The sequence below is a fragment of the Oreochromis niloticus genome, linkage group LG2, assembly GCF_001858045.2.
Source record: "Oreochromis niloticus isolate F11D_XX linkage group LG2, O_niloticus_UMD_NMBU, whole genome shotgun sequence".
In the NCBI taxonomy this organism is placed as follows: domain Eukaryota; kingdom Metazoa; phylum Chordata; class Actinopteri; order Cichliformes; family Cichlidae; genus Oreochromis; species Oreochromis niloticus.
This window is the reverse complement of record NC_031966.2, coordinates 24,158,921-24,178,522: the sequence shown is the minus strand read 5'-3', so window position 1 is coordinate 24,178,522 and position 19,602 is coordinate 24,158,921. Positions and strand designations below refer to the sequence as shown.

General features: G+C 38.4%; 1 protein-coding gene across 3 annotated transcripts in view; it reads right to left on the bottom strand.

The window, feature by feature from the left end:
* Positions 1-19,602, bottom strand: part of spock1 (SPARC (osteonectin), cwcv and kazal like domains proteoglycan 1) — a 107,725-nt gene that overhangs the window by 47,535 nt on the left and 40,588 nt on the right. For 2 of the 3 annotated variants that reach the window (XM_005467658.4, XM_005467657.3), the window contains exon 3: positions 1,971-1,979. The exons of the other annotated variant lie outside the window; for it this stretch is intronic. In XM_005467658.4, the coding sequence (XP_005467715.1) occupies positions 1,971-1,979 (9 nt within the window). The remainder of the gene's footprint in view (positions 1-1,970; positions 1,980-19,602) is intronic. 3 annotated transcript variants of the gene reach the window in all.

The following is a 19,602-nucleotide window of genomic DNA, read 5'->3' as shown; positions in this document are numbered from 1 at the left end:
TTTAATAGAAAATATGTATGGTATGAGCTTGTTTGGATAATAAAATAATGCACAAATGGAAATGGAAACCTGCAGTAGAAACACTCAAGCGTAAAGAAGGTTATATGCTCCAAAGAACAAACAAAGCAGCATAACATTTAACAGCCATTATGAATTAACACTGGTCAAATATGATTTCCACGACTCTATTTGAACAAGTCTTTGTTCCACTACAATTTTGTTTACAGTTAAAGGGAAAGCTTCATGAACTGAACATATTCAAATAAAAAAAATAACTGGCTTCATTTAGTTAAGTTGATAAGGGATTTGGATTTTTTAATACTATTTGATACATTGGTTCAATTAAGAGCAGATTTCCTGCTTAGTTAGAGACATCTTCCGCTGTGTAGAGCAATTAAAGTAATAAGCCCACTGTGGGAAAAGTGATGACTTTGTTTAGTGTCATGTAATGTGTATTACATAAGTAAAGAATAAACAAAGAATGGTTTGACATATAGATGAAAGAAAAAAGTGGTATAAGTGGTGTCCTTTTGGAGCAGCCACTTGTGGAAAAAAGCAGCAGATTTGCATTTAAAACATCTGATCTGTGAAGCATAAACTGATATTTGTACTTGATTGAACTTTCGTAAACACTTTATGCTTTAACATACATGATAACGGTTTACAACACACTAAAACGTCTGTGTTATTTAAGGACATTTTTGTTTTGTTGTAATTGAAGGTGTTTTTCAATGATTTAGATTTACCAACATTTTAGTTTATTGTAACAGTTTTATTACCAAGACACCATGTGTGGGTACTTAAAGGAAGAGCTGTAGTTGACCCCTCCTGTCAGATTTGGTTTATATTTAATAATAAAGATAATAATATTACATAAAGTACTAATACACACACATATATGCACGCAGAGGTGTGTAGCGGTGGTGTCTTCTAAATGATTTCCTTGGGTGAACCATATGTGTGTCAGCAGGAAGTGAGCCTGTGTCAGTGACATTTGTGAACCTGCTGGGTCTGAAAACAGGATCTCTATCTCCTGTGTTATTGAGTTATAGGGAGAGAGAGAGAGAGCGAGCGAGGGAGAGTGAGTATAAAAGAAAGTGAGAGAGACTAAATTAGTATCAGTAATATGGAACAGTCCAGTGAAAATGGACAGTTGACCCACTCATACAGTCCTTGTTCTATAAATGACAACCGTCAAAATTTGAGCCAACGCAGAAGTTTGAAATCAGGAGACGAAACCTAATTAGCCTCTCCCTTAGGCGCTTACTTAAATCATGTCCTCACATCATTTTCTTTCATTTATTTTATGTCCACATCTCCTGCTCCGTTTCAGCATTAATAGTGTCTTCACCGTTGAGCAGCTTTCCCGTTCCTTGGACAGTGATACAACCTCAACCACACTGCAGATGCTGTCTTTCCTCTCTGAACCAGATCAGTCATTCAGTCAGACATGCACAGATATTTCCAGATTCTCAATAAAAAAACACTGCAAACACAGACATGCTCTCATACCAATAAATGTAGATATGCACTTATGTAAAACATGCATACTCGAATTTAACTTTCTTTTTGGATGCCACTTTTATGAAAAATGTTTGTTTTTTTTAATAACTAGTAGTTTTTCTTTATTTACTTTACTACAACTTTTGCCGACATCTTTGGGATGAACACAGACAGCCCATATAACCCAGCTGCATTAATGCTCTGTAGCAAACTGCCAGAGAAGCCAGGTTAATTCAGTTTACTTCATTGAAACATAGTAAGCTTGCTTGAGAGTGTGAAACCTACAAGCACAACTGCAGAATTTTAATATGCTGGACTATAACATTATGCCTGACTAGCCACCTAACCTGCTGTGCAATTAAATCAGCAACACCTATCCAGCAGTTTGTAAATGCACTAAAACTTTACTAAAGAATTGCAATGAGTTTCAAAATAATGACAGTTACAAAAACAGTGACTCTACTTACCTCTGCTTCCTTTAGATGATTGCAGAGGACAGAAAGGAATAGAGGGGAGGGAGAAGAAAAGAAAAGAAAGGTCAGTGATAATGGCACAGTATGCTATGTCTATCAGATGTATTACAACCCTGTATTACTCATTCTGAATACTGAGTTGAACTCTAGAGTTTCATTTAATACGAATCTGAAGGTGGTGGAATACCCAAGGACCCGCACACACGCACACTTGCACCGGCGCTCGCAGCATTATGAGATAGCCTTATTTGATGTGGCATGTAATTTGAAACACATTGAGGCCAAATTGTACACGCAGAGTAACAGGGCAGCATAAGGGAAAGGAGAGAAGAAAGAGAGAGGGAGAGGCACGGACGTTGCGCAGAAAAAAGCAGCAAATTATTTAACTGGGGTCCTTTTTACAAATGCCAAAATGCCATCTGAAAAAAAAGAGAAAAGGAGGGCATGTAAAATTGTCAGGGATGGAGACTAAACAAAAGGTTTACTGTTATAATCTGGATCTAATCTGTAGATGAAAAATGTCCATTAACTAATTGATGCTGTAGCTAAATCCAGTCCCAACTGAGAGGAAAAACAGCTAAAGTGACATGCAAAAACAACATCAGCAGCAGCAGCAGCAGCTTTGAAATGCAGTGGAATCTGTAAAAATCTGTGGTCCAAGAAATAATATGTAAGCGTCTCAGTGTAAAAATAATAGCTTCATAATTATTTTTGTGGCACACTGACTTTTAATAGGCTATATGTAATCTCTATGGATGCTATCCTTTGGGTAAAGGGGTACAATCTTCTGGGAGTAGACATAAGATCTTGGAAAGCAAGTTCTTGGTGAATATGATGTCGCTGGCACAGAAGCAAGAGGAGTAAGTGGTCTGGTCAACAAACTAAGCCAAAGGCTAGCTGGGTAGTCCTGTATTTTCTTTCTTTCACTAAACTAAATTTGGCCTGCTGTGGCTGGAACCGAGTGCACAGAAGGACACGATGAGCTGCTTGCTTTTCTTTTGATTCTTCTAACAACATTTTTGAGTGGACTGAGACTTCTGGTTGGGGAAAAACAGGAGGTAGACAGTAGACATAGGGGTCGGTACGCAAGCTGCTCTCTGACTAACAGCAGTTGTTGAGCAGCAAAATAATGTATTATGGTCAAATGAAGATTGCTTTCATGTTTTGTTGGCTGCCTGTGTTAACAATGCTGTTGAGGGACTAGTTTTATCACAAGCAGAGCCCATTTTTACAGTGTTTCTCCCTTGCTGGACATCTTGCTGGACATATCTTAATGCACTGAAACAGATGGTCAGTTAGAATCCTTATAGACTGTAAAGTTTAATTAAAGACATTTAGTTCAGATGAACAAAAAATTTGAAAGAGATTGAAAAAGTTTATTTTAAAATTCCTTCTTTCGCCTAAGACAGATATGTCCAAAAATAAGGACCAGGAGTGAGAACCAGCTTGAAAAGAGTCAAATCCAACAAACATGAAGGAGGGCATAGATTTTGGATTTTACATCGTTTACATCTTAACTCTTTTTATTAATAAACCTAATTTTAACATGTAATTTCACACATTTATTTCAATTTAAGAGTTGTAATTTACTATAGAGGCATTTCTTTATCATGTATCATGCATCTTTTTACATATCTCAGGGATTAAATGTGTAGTTAAACATAAGTTAAAGATCTTTACACTGGTCTTGCCCACTTAAGGTCGAAGTGGGCTGTACCATGATATAAAATGAGTTTGACATCTGTCTGCCTCTTCAGAGACTTCAAATAATCCAGAAGCTAACTTGTGATCTGTAATAAATAAAATGTAAAACTTGATTAAAGTTCAAGACATTTTCTTATTGTAGTTAATGTCACAGTCTTTTCTCTTTTCTTACACCTGTGTACAAAAAAATCACATAAACACTAATCATGATGGATTATAGCGCCTCTTTACAATGGGTTATTTACAGTCAGTAACACTGTAATGGTTTTCATTCGTTTTTCTGCAGCTTTGGTAGAATCACTATATTTGTTTTCTTGTTGTTTTCTGTACCATCTACAATTTGGAACTCTGTATTTTCGAGTTAGACAAATTTTCCCTGTGACTAAAAAACAAAAAACAAACAAAAGTTCACACCAGATAAGAGCGTTAACTGTATCCAACAGAGGACAGCAGCTGAGCTGCTGTCGCCCGAGAAGAGCCTCCACTGTTTTCTAGCTGGTGTCACTTAAGGTTCACAGTGTTGCTACTAGCTCTCTTATTATTCAGCTTCAGTCACAGTGATGACCTTTCCTTGCCCAAGACCCCCATTAATATTTTATTGTGCTCATCTCAAAAGCATTAACTGGCTGTTTAGCTCGCTGCGACACTGCCCCAATGTCATTCAAACCCTTTAAAGTGATTACAAGGACATAAAACTGTGTCGTTATTATCATATCGTCTTTGTTGGAGGTGATGGTGGAACTTTCAGGAGCGAGTGTCAGGAAAAAACCTGTTAACCATGTTGTGTCCAAACTTGTGAACACTGCAGAAGCTCTGACACACAAATACACACACACACACACACACACACACACGCGTGCACACACACATATACGCACACGCACACACAAAATATCTGTGTAATTAAGTCTTTTTTGAGGTGTTCAATTAAAAATCAATTTAAAAATGTAGCATAACAGCTGTCACTGAAAATTGGATTCTTTTATTATACACCTGTTCATATTACAGTTTATTTACCGCCTCTATTTTAATTATGGTTAACTGACTACATGTCTGTGTGCAAACACCTTCAAATTGCAGTGAGTAGTTTCATTAAACATTGCTGCTTAGGAGCTAGAAGATACATTAAGATGTAGCAGCAGTGTTTGAACTGTCTCTCCAGGAAAAGACAAGGGGCACCATGCCAATGAGGAAATGCAACATATAGTGAAAACAACAAATTAGGATATTGTAGGTAATACATATGTATGTATAACTGTGCTGTGTTTATTCTGGGTCTCATCTCTAAGTCAGATTTCAGTCAGGAATATGTTTTTTTTTGCATATATTACGTACTGAAAGAACTAGTTTCTAGTTCCTCATTTTGAATATACAGTACTAACTGGAGTACTTTGAGAAATCAAAGTGGCATATAAACACTTTAATGCATGGAAAGTGGGATATTTGTCAGTTAGCCACACTGTAAATTGCTGCAGAACTGCAGTTTAACAAGTCTCTCAACAGGATTGTGGAGGCAACAGAAATTCCCCTGGCAGTTCACCCCATCTGACCCTTGACTTAGAGGAGACTTTTACGGGATAGCTGTTAGGTATACAAATGAAAAACATAATATTATGAAGGGGTCACAGCTAAAATTTACTGAGCTCTGCTGCCTCTGCTATAAAATATTCAAGCTTAGTATGATACATGGTGCAACAGGAGAAACAGTGAAACAAAGACAATAAGACAATATTAACAACAACAAGAAATGGGATTGTGAACATGCTGGTATAAAAGTTAAAGGCTGAGAATTGTTTCACCAATGTGACACCAGATTTTTATTCTCATTTTTGGTCAAAGTCATTTCTATTTTATTAGTTATTGTACAATCATGAAGTCATTGTGGGCTGCTGACTTTTCTTTTGAATGGCCTGGTGCCTCAAAGGTTTATTCTACACAAGAAGTGTCACATTCATTTACAGTCAAATTGGGCTGTACGCACCCCATTTTGATCCATATACGCTGACTAAGTATAGCCATTGCATAACAACCTAGAAAACCTTTTGTTTTCTTTAAGTATACTTTCTGAAAGTCTCCATATTCAATAAAACCACATTGCTGCAAAAGCAATCCGTCTTTTACGCTCTACATATACTGTTTAACTACTTTTAGACAGTCTGATATGAGACTGAACTTGGACTACGAGCAGACTATAGACATAAAACAGAATGCCTCCAGCACCAGAAATCTCGTTCTTCATCTACAGAATCAATATATGTAGAGTGCTGTGAAAAAGTATATGCCCCCTTCTTTATTACTTTTTACCTTATTACATTGGGCAATTACTTTTTCACAGATGGCCTGTTAGGTTTGGGTAACTTTTTTCTCTTAACAATTGGAATCACAGTTTAAAAACTCAATTTTGCATTTACTTGGGTTTTATTTTTGTAATAATAAAATTTGTTTGATCACCTGAAACATGTAAGAGCGACATATATGGAATAAAATGAAGAAATCTGGTAGGAAGCAAATACTTTTTCACAGCACTGTATACGAAGATGGAATCCAGTTTCAACAACTTAAAACACAAAGTGCAAAAACTGACTAAATAAATAAAAGCTGTCTTTTTGTTTGTTAGGCTCTGACAGATTATCCAGTGAGCCAGACTGAATCCTTTGGTGAGCCAGTTGTAAAGCGCCCTGTAGGCTATCAGCAGGAACTATTAAAGCTACATAAACAGTGCTTTTGGTCTGCTTCTGAGGAAGATCTGAAATAGTCTTTCACTGTTATGATGACCTCACAGTCAGTCTAGAAGGACTTCACCAGGTCAGCTCATTTTCTTTTTCTCAGTTTAATGTGATGTGCCTGATATTATCTGATAGGAGGTCCCTTAGGAAGTCTGTGACAAGAAAAGGGACAGAAGGAACCAAAGCGGGAATGGTTTCAGCCCGATTAGCTTCTCTCAGCAGAAGTAACCTTCTCTGAAAAGTGTGTGTTTTGTGTGAGTGTGTATGTGTGTGTATATGCCTATTCTCACAAGCGGGTAATAGTGAATTTGTGCAAATGCTCACATTAACATTAAAATGGGCAAAGCCAAGCCTGGAGTGCTGACTGAAGATGTCATAATCAGGGGATGAGGATGCAAATCTGGCCTCTCAGTGGAAACTAAACAGCATTAAAAATTTACTGTGTACTTTATGCATTTTATTCATGGCTCTGGAACCTTGCCGAATTCCCACCCTCCCACCCTCATCTTTTTCCCCATAGTCTCTAATTCTCCCCCTCCTAGTCTTCCTTTCCCTCTCCACCAAGTCTCTGCTCTTTTCCTTAGGCAACATTCTACTTAGAGACAAGGACTGATCTGGTATCTGATCAGTGCCTTGTGAAGCTGATATATGAGCTTTGTGAACAGATAGCACAGAGCAGTGAGTGGATTTCAGGGATACACTGCATCAGATTACTGTACTGCAGGAATGAAGAATGCTGAATAGAGGCAGCAGATGTGCTTTACCAATATTTTAGATACTACATGCTCACATTTGGAAAATCAACACACTCATTTAGAGTGAGAAACTGTGCAACTGATAAGCCTGTTCACACAGTGAAATGTTGCAGTTATTAGAACAAAAGATTCTTGGTATCAGTAATATTTATCAAAGTGTTTAACATTTCAATCAAGTCAATCGAACCGTTTTACAATTCTCCAAACTATACAAAAATATCAACAACACATATAAACAAATAAAACAAATAATCTCTACATTTAAAATGTTACATGACCTTCCATTAACAATTTATATCACCTCAGGTGGATTTATAATGATTCTAAGGGCTTATGAAGCCTTCTGGGTCATTATCACAACAGTGATGAATTAATATAAAAACTAATTAGCTGTAACACACTTAACAAACTACTTGGATTAAAAGTTTTAAAATGGAGCCCAACCAATACAAGCATTTTAAAGACACATACATTTAAGACAGAAAGCTATTTGCGGACTTGGAAATAGCCAGTAGCTTATGTTGACCGCGGAGCTCTATTTTTCTGAATAATAAATACTGAAAGACTTCAATCTGTGTTATTAACGTTATGACCAGCACTTAAACCAGTTGAGCAATGCAGGCCTGGCTGAACTAAGTGACATGAGCAAATTCTAAACTGATAGCACCACTACTTATGCCGCGGGATGGGTCATTATGAACACATTTAGGTAAGTTTTGCAACTTATTTGCACCTGGGCCAGCTAGCAAGAGACTGTGTGCTGGCTGGAGCACTGTTAGTGTTCTGTTCAAAATATAAATTTGAGAATTCAAAGAGAATAATTAAAAAGAGATTGTGTTGATCATACAAGTTTGACTCCAGTTTAACCTTTTTTACACTCGATATCGATATTTTTAGCAGGGCAGCAAAGTGAGAAGGTCGTGGGTTTTTAAATCCAGCCTGGGGCCCTTCTGTGTGGTGCTTGCATGAAATTGACCATAACAGTGAATGTTGCCTGTCTGTATGTGTTAGCTCTGCAACAGATAGACAGTCTGTTTCCCCCATGACAGCTCGGTTGGGCTCTATCCCCCACCCCACCCGACCCCTACAGTAATGACGAACTGGATAAGCAGAGGAAAATTAAAGGATAACTAGAAAGTTTTAGCACGTTATGAAGTATATTATATACCGTCTCAAAATTTCTGACAAAGCTTGTTAAATTGTTTTTTTCTTAACAGGCAATAGTAGCCTCCACAAGTGAAAACCCTAGTTTGCATATCCATTCAACCTGGATATCTCCGTAATGGAGCTATGAAATGGACGATGCGAGAAAATGAAGATATAATCAGGAGAAGAGGAACAAAAAGATGTACTGGGCAAATTGAGGATTTAAAGCACATGCAGGAAGAGAAAATATGAAGGCAATTATGAGATGCCTTGCAGGAGGAGAGCAGGAGAGGAAGCAGAATAGTCGACGAGGACTGAAGAAGAAAGACGACGAGACGAGAAATGGACAGACAGGGAAGAGGAAAAAGGTTTGGAGCACAGAGTGAGAAGGCAACGCAGTGAGAGGCAAAAAAGAAAGAGGAGAACAGAAGAAGAACAGAGAGGAGGATTTGCTTTCCTGTAGCGAAGGTCCACCGGAGTCCATCCAGTATTTGAGTCTCCAGCCTTAAGATTGACAGGCAGCATCACATTGATATGAACACATGGATAACACTGAATATTACATGTGCTGCTCAGAAGATGATGGAGGAGGATACCCCACATGCACACACATACACACACATAGACGCACACACACACACACCTGCCTTTATATTACTGCAAGGTAGTCAGCCTTTACTGCCTCTCTTTCTCTCTCACTCCCTGTTTTGCACCCACGCACGCACACACAACTCAACTAAAATAAACATGGCTTCATCATTAGAACAATGATTTCTGTCCAGCCTGTAAAATTATGTAAGACTTGACCGACCAGTGATAACATGTGCATTCACAGCCAGTCCAGCTCCTCTAAACTGAGACAAACAACTTCTTTTCTCTCTGCGTACTTCCCTTCCCTTCTCCCTTTGGCTTTCTATATTTACAGCTTCCCTCATTCATCAACTCTCTTCCTCTCTACTCTTGTGCTATTTTTTTATACTGCTGAGCACTATCCCCTTCAGATCCAGAAACTGAACAATATGGCTGGAAGCCGACATCAAAAATCTGCTTCCTCTTCATTCTGTCCTTTCTTTTCACGTTAATGAGAGGAAAACCTCACTGAGCAGTCTGTTATTCAAAATATCTTCCCATCTTCTCTGCAGATTTATCTCCTCCTCCAACAGTCCTCCCCCCAAAAAAGCTTCATTCCATTTCTCCCCATATTTTCTTTCAGTTTCAGGATATTGAACATGAAAAGGATTCAATTATGATAGAAGAAGTGGAAAATGGAAAGAGAGGAGTCAGTTTAACAAAAAAAGCATTGAGCACTGAGTAGAGTGAGAGGAATAAGAGGACGACTAGTTTGAAGTAACAGCGAAAAAAGGCAAAAGACGGATGATGGAGCCCTGTGGAAGAGCACTCTTTGCATATACCTGCTGAGAGCAACCAGAACAGAGTGACAAGCACAGAACACAGTGGCAGAAAGGATGATTGTTGAGAGGAAAAGGGTTGCTTTGGATGTAGGAAAATAACTGGCTATTAGGAAACTGAAAACGACCACACATAATAAAAATGTTCTTCTGTATGTACGCACACACTCACTTTAAAAACGTGCACATTCATAAATCCAAAATGTATCCTATTTGATGCCAAAAAAGTTGAAACAAATTTGATCTGAGGATATGCTAAAGGCTGTAACTGCATTCTCTGTCAGAACGAGTTTGTACAAAATGTTGTTGAAACTAATCAGAGAGCAGAAACAGTTTTAGCTGCACCCGAAGGCCTCACTCGAAGGCAGGGAGAAAAAAATCTGAGAGTAGCTGTTCACAAATGGGGAATAGAGCTGCACATTTTCTAAAAGTCTTTCCTCGCAGTGATTAATACTGCTGTTTATGCCTAGTATCAGATTCTATTTATGTGATATTCACACTGTAGTTCTGGTGGACTCAGTATTTTGAATACTTAGGCTTGCGTTAAATAGTAGAACTGAGCTATTTTCCTGCTATGAGTGAAAAAGATAATGGAAGGAATGTAACATAGGTTCAGCTGGAGTACTCGAGTGCCTTTATCTCTTGCTATTTAGCATTGTCATGCAAAATTAGATCAATTCAATAAGGAGAGATCATTTTGAAGAATTGAACATGATTTGTTCAGATAGAGAAATTAATCAATGTATTTGGCGATTAGACTCTGATGACCCGTCATGGCAGAACAGAATCCCAGCAGTAATACGATTTAGGACAGGACCCCCTGGAGTCTAGACGCTGGTGCTAGTGAAGATGGATACTGAGGCTTGGATGGAGCTTCAAATGACTTGGGTGAGGCAGAGATGGGGAGGAGGTGGGTTGCATGAATGAGAGTCTGAAAGGGAGAATGGTGGAGAGCATGGATTTAAACCACATGGGGTAGAGGCTGATTGGCTCAAAGAAAGCAGGCAAGAAGATGATTGGATGTCAGTATTGAGTTTGACAGCGTGGGAAAGTGGAAGGGATGAAAGAACGGGCTAACAGGCGAGCACCCAGAAAGCAGGCAGTACAGATCCTTATTTAATTCAAACATAAGCTTCGTTTGGCTCAAACACCATCTTCTTGTCATTTTTGTGTCGTTCACACAAAAAAATGTCCCATTTTGTAGAGAACATGAGCTAAATTCAGCAAATAATTTTCCTTATTGATTATTTTGTGATACTCGTAGCTAGGATAGGCTCCAGCCTCTTTACGACCCTGAACTGGATTAGTGGAAGAAAAATTAATGGATAGACGGACGGACTCCACAATTTTGTATTGTTTCTATTCAAAATCTAAAAGTTTTAAAAATTGCCATAATTTCCTTGTGGTGATGTATTTGTTTCTATACAATGTTTAGAATATAAATTGGAATAAAGGAGCTGTTCTGAGATTTGACAACGAGGAATGAGCAAGACATTTTTCACCAGTAAATCTCTTTAGCAATAATCGTTTAATTTCATTTCGGTGCTGTTTGATATTATATTTTTTCAGTCGTGTCTACTTATGTCTGGTACAGCATGTGCCAACTTTGAAAGCTTTGTGAAGAAAAAGCGGGTATTCGTGCGTCCCCATCACTAAGTTTGTAAAAGGACAAACAAGTGACTGCCCAAAAAATTGGCAGTCAGTAAGTGACAAAGATAAAAGGAAAAAGGCTGAGCCTGAGTTTTGTGTTAAACACAATGACAGAGGAGTATTAGATCAAGGCAAAGGCAGAAGGAAACTGACAAGGAAAAAAACAAAGTCTAAATGACTTTGCTGTGATCCAGAGATTTTCTCCACATGCCTCGCTAAGTGTCATGCCATGAACTGTTTCCATGTCACAGCAGCCAGCATGTAAACCACAGGCATATCGAGGTCGACATAGATCTGAGTCTAGGTTGGTCTAAGTGGAGGGGAGATACAAGCTAGTGGACACAGTTCAATAAATAATAAATAAGACAGCATCTTAGTAAATTAGCCTGACACTACCACAGATCTGCTGTCCTTCATTTTCAGAGGAAGCAGGCAACACAGAAGCATTAAGGGACTTGTTGTTTCAACAAGCCAGAGAGTATGTCAGAACAGATTGTTTTCAGTGAAGGTCAGAGGTGCACAGATCGATAGGCTGGTGACCAAAATCTTTAATTTTTCCATCATAGATTGTGTAAGCTCTTAACTTTAGTGCTTACAAAGAAAGGAAAACACAATTGGCAAGTCAGGCTTTTGAAAAACTGAATTGCGATCGGTCCCTAACTTGTGTGGTTCTTTGATTTTTCTTATCTATGAAGTGAGCTCCACTAGTGAGCGTACAGCCATAAGCTAGATGATGATGATGAATTACTTCCTCTGCCGCGGTCTGCCATGCTTCCATAACCTCTTCTCGGTGTGAAAAAACAAAGCAGTAGCTGCATTTTCCTTCAGCTGCTGGATGAAATTCTCTTAACACCTTGCTGTGATCATTTTGGTTTAATTTTTCAGTGTTTTACTCTAACTCACAGCTGTTACCTTAATATTACCATTACACTGGATATACAGCGCAATGATATATAAAATCGTAAGCTGTTAATAGCCCACCTGCTTCTGTTTTGTTCGGGGAGAGTTGTCTACACCACATCTAAATACCCAGAGCTGAATAATTTATGTGAAAGTGATATTTGGAAGGAACAGCGGAATTTACAGACAGATCGAGAAGACAGCAGAGCAATGCTCGCTCTTATTTGGTTTCTACTAGAAAGCTTCATTTTGTCACATTAGCGCGAGCCTGTTGTAATAAAAAGCCATAGTGGCAGTAACTGACGCCATACATTTGCACTGATGGGCTACATAAAGGTTCCAAAGTAAAAGATTCAAAAGTTTACAGCAGTCATAACGAAGTGATATGGCAACTCTGTTTTTCACTCTCAAAGAGAGATAGTGCCATAAAGGGAGATCTATTCAGTCTCACAGCAAAAATGTGTAAAAAGTCGAGGAAATTATGCAAAAAAAAAAGAAAAAATAGAGAGTGAAAGGGACCATGATAGGAGGCTTACATCTGTGTGTTTTGGGCATTTCATGTTCCAGCTCAAGTTCACACGCAGCATTCAAATACGCTGATTCAAATTCAGTCAGCTAACTTGCTGTACAAAACTATCCGATCTTTTTTAAACACCATCCCATCTGACAGAATCCCTCAGCTCCTGCTGGTATCCCACAGTGATAGCGCAGCAGTGGCATAGGGCCAAGTGTTAAGCCAATCATACACAAACCCTCTTATCTGTCAGCTCCACTGGGGAAACAAGGGAAGAGCTCAGGAGGACAGAGAGATAAATGCCCTTCCTTTACTCCAAGTGCATTACTCTGCTCTGTTTAATCCTTTTCTCTTCTTCCTCAGTTCTACTCTGTAAGTTTGCAGAGTTTCCTCCTCCCTTAAGATGTTCGAGCAGTACTGAACCAGTCAGAGGATCACTGTGCTCATCTTCTACTTTCCTTCGTTCCCCATCTTTTTCTCATTTGCCTTCATTCTGACGCTTGCTGTCTTTTTTACTGTTTTATACTGCGTGTTCACAGAGTAAACGGCAGGAGGAAGTTCAAAGGAAGCCCACGGGAAGGAGCGCTTACATCTCACTGCGTGTGACTGTTTATGTGTACGTCTTTGTGCTGATACTCACCTGTCTCTGAGGCTTTGCCAAACTAAACGCAAGTCAAATAGCCTACATGCAGACAAAGCATCCAAGCACGGCCCCAGACAAATTCCCACAATGTTTTGAAGTTTGCTGCATGGGAACAGAAAATATCTGTTGGTTCAGCACTTTGTTAAAATAATAAAATCTGCAATATTTACCCTTTGGGTTTTCTTAAGGGTCAGCCAAATTATTTTTACAGTAAACACTGCCTAGGCACTTTTAAATAAGAATTATTAATGCTATACTTCCCCCACTTTAACAGTCAAAGCACAAGGGTTGTGGGGGTTTTTAGGGCTTATGTGGATTTCATGAACACAAAGTCTGATACTTTTGCAGCATGAACAAAAATCTTGTTGTTAATGCTGAATATAAAAATGCAAGGCAGATTTTTGTACACAAAGTAGTAGTGCAAGTGCACATAGTATTTTTTATCAGTATATGACTGAGCTCTTTGGTCTGCAAAACACATTTCACAGAGTCCCAAATTATGCCACAATGCGTTTTGTTTAATTCTTCAAATTTCAAAGATCAGTTTACTATAAATAAGCCCCTTATCACTATGGTAACAACAAAAATAAAACATAAAACAGGCTTCATTTGTGCATTTAAATTTTAAAATATTGCCAGACAGTTTGTTCTATTGAAGTAAATACCATTCCCAAGTTCCCACTGACATTCTTACTAAATACCATATTTATCACTGCTGAGTGCGTCCTGTACAGGAAACAACACTGCACTGGGCTAAAAACACAGGACACTCATCTATACCAATAGATTTCTTATCTGTGCAGAATGTTTTTCAAACAGCACTGCTGCTGCTTGAGGTAAGGAAGATGGGCTTCAAGCAGGACAGCACTTTGGAAAACTATTGCACTCCTTTGCTTTTATATCAAAACACAGCAGAAAAAAACTGCAGTGTGCCTTATGTCTGATCAAAGTTAGCAGTAAAGAATACCAGGACTACTCACTGACACCCCCACCATCTCACACAACACAGCTCTACGACTCCCAGCAGCCAGGAGCTAATTTCACACAGTCTCACGGGAACTGAAAAGGCTTACTCAGGAACAGAGTCAGTGAGGGAAAAGGTGCTGATGTAGGAAAATGAGAAGGAGAACGGGTTGGAAAGGGGAATGCAGGATAAAAACCACGGAAAAGGTTGAGCGGAGAAGAGCGGTGCGGGGAGAGATGAAGCAAACACAGTAGCAGATTTAAGATGTTGTAGCAGATAACGGCAACTTGAGGTTTGCTCGAGCTGACAGAAGTCTTTATCTCAATAAGCGCGCTCCTTCAAAACCAAAGCCTGCACAAACAATGCACTCGATCCTTTCATATTTGAGGATAAATACATCACTTATTGTTCTGTCAACACTTTCGAAGGCTCCTTTCCATCATGTTTTTTGTTAGAGTACTGCTTAGTTTATGAAAACAGAGTTTAGTTCTTTAGATTATACCGGTGCGTTGGGCATTACTTAAAATCTGGTATACAGTAAGAGCACCTCAAAAATAATGACACACAATCTACAGCTTACTGCCAAAGCTAACAAAATACCAGTGAATGTAACTGTTATTAAACTGAGGCATTTATTATTGATTAGTTGTTTGGTATAATCAAATAATCAATAATGTCCCTTTGACTGCTGGTAAGACGAAACAAGTGTTTCCAAATACATCATGATGGAGTCTAATAAATAGTAATGACTATTTTTCATGATTACGCCACTTTTTTTGAATAGACAATTAATTAATTAATTAAAGTTACCGTGTTTGAAAAATATCACCCACTGTAAGGTTTATATCACAGCTCCCCTAAATTAATTGTATTTTTAATTAATAAAAGTACTTTTTATATTCCTGTAATGATTAATCCACCAATATGTACAAACTTTTCAATCAGAATCATTTTTTGAATGCTGAAATATTATTATTATTGTTTTCCTTGAATTGTATTTATTTATTTATTTTACAAAAAAGCAGAATAAATAAATAAAAAGCAAATCATTACTTTGTTTTAAAATTAAGGTTCCAAATTACAGTTACTTGTTTTAGTGGTTGAATGTTATGTTTTATGTCTAGTGTGACGGCTCAATTGCGGGTATAAAAATGGGAATTCAGTTTAAGGACGTCAGTAATTTTTAGTTTTTGACAGATTTGACAGTCTTGCATTTTCTTGTTTGTATGACAAATGGTCTAATATGGTAATGTAATAACTTTGTTAAGCATTGTATATGTTAATTCTACCTCTGAAATGAACAAAACATATGATTAGGCGAGTGATACTAGAAACTGCAGCAGTTTTACCCTGAATAAAAGGCATGAGATGTACTTTCATAAAAGCAGCAGAAGAATATTTCCATATTGGAGTCATTAGTTTCGCTTTAACTGGAGTAAACATTTAACAATAGAGAGATATTTAACCACTGCGGTCACTTGACATTAATGTCATAATGTTTTTTCTTTAAATGAATCTTCAACCCATGATCACTTCATACCTTCCTATTTGCTCCGGGTGCTGCTAGCAACACAGCATTTTAAACATGGAGGGGGAGAGGCATCTGAGGTCAAAAAATGAAGCCAAGGAAACACAGAAACCAAAGAAAAGGAGGCAGAGTGGAATAATAATGACATCAAAAGGAACCACAACATCACTAGGTCAATTAATTCAAAATTAAACCACAAATATTACAACTACGCAAAGACACAAATAAAAAATTAAATCGAAACTTGTAACCAACATGCGAAACCTGAACAAAACCCCCAAAACTCAATGTCAAAGACCCAGGATCATGGCAGTACCTACAGCAGCTGTTATGGTGGCACACTATACCACATAATGACAATTTTAATTTTTTTTGTTCAAAAATTCAAAATTTGACAAAAAATCAAAGAAAAACAATTATTAATCCAACTGAAGTACAGCTACATCAGTGAAGTTCATCTGTCTGCAAGTCCATCACAGAGCGATTCAGCTAACAGCCATGTCTTTGGACACTGGGAAGAAGCCACTTTGATCTTCCACACATTTGAGCAGGAGGTTCAAAAAAAACTTGCTGTAACAGTGCTAACAATTACACCACTGTGCTGCCCATATTCCGGTATTTAGCTTTGATGTTTTTAAAATTATTGCAGACATTCTTATATTTAAACGGCAGCAAGCTTGCGAAAAGGTTTTGCACCAACACACTGTACAGAACACAATGTTACCCCTTGTTTTTATTTATTTAGAAAAATACAGATTCCTACCATTAGTTGGAGAAAAAGGGGATGACTGATCACTGTCTTTCTCTAGACTTACTGTGACAAAAAGACTTTGCATATTGGAACAGTGTGTACAGGACTAACCATTGTCTTCTTAGATATAGAAAGGAGGACAACAACCTCTATTATGTGAATTCTCTCTGCGAACAAACAACATGTCCCTAACAAGACCACAGGGGGATTGGTCCTTCCACCTGGACGATCTGTGCACTGACTGACGTTCTCACACCTCTGCAGAAGTGATATAATAATCCTCCTAAAATTATGATATTCTGTCAGACCCCAAATGATGCACAACTGTATCGGGTAGGGACGTATTACTGTAACTCCAATCAGAGGCACATCTGAGATGACATATAGGAAAGTCTTTCTTCTTTATTCTGACTTAACAAAAGTAAAATCAGATTTAATGAGCCCTCCTGGGAGAAGTGTTCTCTCTCAGCTTTCACCATTTGATGGAAGACTTATTTTCCTTTTATAGGTAAGACAAGGATTTTCAGCAGTAACAGATCATATTTAAATACATTAAGGATCATATATTTTAAATACAAGTGTGTTTTATTGACATACTTTTTGACTGAATCCAGCGTTCTCTTACCAAAATGGAACCATGACTTAAGAGGATACAGACATCAGTACATGACAAAGGTACTGTAGTAATAGTGTATATTAAGACGATAATCCTAAATTCATGTGCAAAACAAACATGACACATTCAGTGTAGCCAGTCCCCTTAATAGCTGTAATTGTTTAGGAGGATCAGCTCCTACCAAATCCTAAAACACTGTTTATTTCCCTCTAAATACTTAACTTAAATAACCAAAAAGCACTCATACTGCTAAACTCACTCCAAAATGTGTCCCATTAAACATCTTGTGGTTGAGGCTGATGCATATGTCAGCAGAAAACAGTGCTAGCTTACAAGCACTCACCAAGGTTTGGAGATCAATCACCTTTCTCCTGTGCGCCATGCTATATGAGATGTCTAACACGCAAGGAAAACACAGCCTGTTTATGTCACTCCATCTCTGAGGCACATGCTAAATTTATACCAGTGTCCTACTGCTGTTGTTGCCTTTCGGGGCAACTGGGACCTGTTTCATGCAAGTTGCAACATGCAAAAAGAGATCTTTTTCTCTCCTGTTAATTTGGTACTTTTAAGCCATTAAAAGAAACATCACATGTGACACATGCATGACAATGGGAGAGGATTTTGGAATTTGTCAATTTGCAACTATCTGAAGGAAACAATTGTTAAAGGCTCCATTTGGCTCCATTTGCAATCTATGTGGAGCCTAATTAGTGCAAACTAATCACGATCTTAAGAGATGCTTACTGGTGTTAGAACACAAGTCTACAAACCCAGTTTTACCTTGAGCCATCATAGCTATCCAGTCAATCTGAATCAACTGGACCTGTTGTTAACACCACTACAGGATATCAGCCTTTTGCTACCAGCTAAATCATGATTGGTTCACTTGTCACACTAAATACTGAGGATACAGAAATCCCTGAATGTTGGCTTTTCTTTTTAAAATCTGTGTTATGCAAATTGAAACTTACTGACCAGTTTGGTGATTGGTTCTTTGAAGGGCACCTTCTCATGTGACTGGTTCCTTCCGGATGGCATGTCAAAGATTTAGGGAACAGAAATGTGGTGTCTGTGTTTACTCTTTAACGAACACAGTCGTGCTCTGACTGTTTGCGACTGCACTGTTGTATTTCAGAATGTTATAACTGTGATGTCACTGATGTATTCCAAAGGAAGTAGCTAAGCTCTCTCCAGCTGGCAGGTTAATAGCTGCCCAGTGCTCTAATCTGAAAATTCATGTCGCAATTCTTCAGCCATTTGCGATGTTAATTATACCGAATTTTACATGCCCTTTAAAACGGCGATGGGGAACTTACTAGCATGACTCGAACATCTTATTTCACTCTCTCTCTTCTCAGTTCTGAACTGCAATATGAGTGTAGTCGCTCGTCTTTGAGCCGGGCTCCAGAGGAGGTGCTTTTACACGCGCTATCAACTTGAATCTTACCAGCTGCTCCCTGGAAAACCTCATATTTCAACATGTGGCAGGAAAGAAGTTCAGTGGCTTATTCTCCATTTTATATCCACTTAGATCGGTCAAGGCAGCCTTAATGCTTCTATTAAAATCCTTCTTTCTCACTGTGTAATTACAAGATCAGTATAATTAGAGCGAAAACATGAGAGTCATGCTTAAGATACTGAGGCGATAGCGAGGCTTGAAGAAATCCCCTCGCTTAAAGCAGTGACTCCTCAGAGGAACCTGAGTGGATCTTTACATTCATATGCTTAATGCTCTCTGCAATTGCTCTGGCTGAGAAGGGTGGAAAGAACACCGACATACCTCACACACTCTTCCTGCCATGCTGTTGAAACAGATTTAGTAAGGGTGATGGAGGAGCTTAATAACATTTCTAGAAGCCCTGCTGTAAATGCAGATTTGTTTTGGTTGAAGCACTCTGAGGCAGGAGCCGTTCTGTGAGGTCCTATGTGTTTAGAGAGCCGCTGTGAATAATGAACGAGATCTACATCATTCACCTAGACAGGCGGCCCTTCTGCCATTCAAAACGAGGACTGAAACGTGCTGTGTAGACCTGTCAGGTGTGCTATCTGCAGACACTCGATCAAATAAAATCCACAAAGAATGTGTGATGAGCCAGTCTTTGTTTTGTCTTTTTTATTGGGCCAATTTTATGTTTTTTGGCCACTACAGAAAGAAGAAAACACTTACAGGCACATTTCCACAGCTACTCATCATTGCTGTCATTTAGTTATTCTCCTTTCCCTTCCCTTCTGGAAAGCCAACTGAGAAACCCACCCCCCACCAAAAAATGCGTCTATTTATCATTTCATCTATTCTTCCTCAAATTCCTCCTTAATT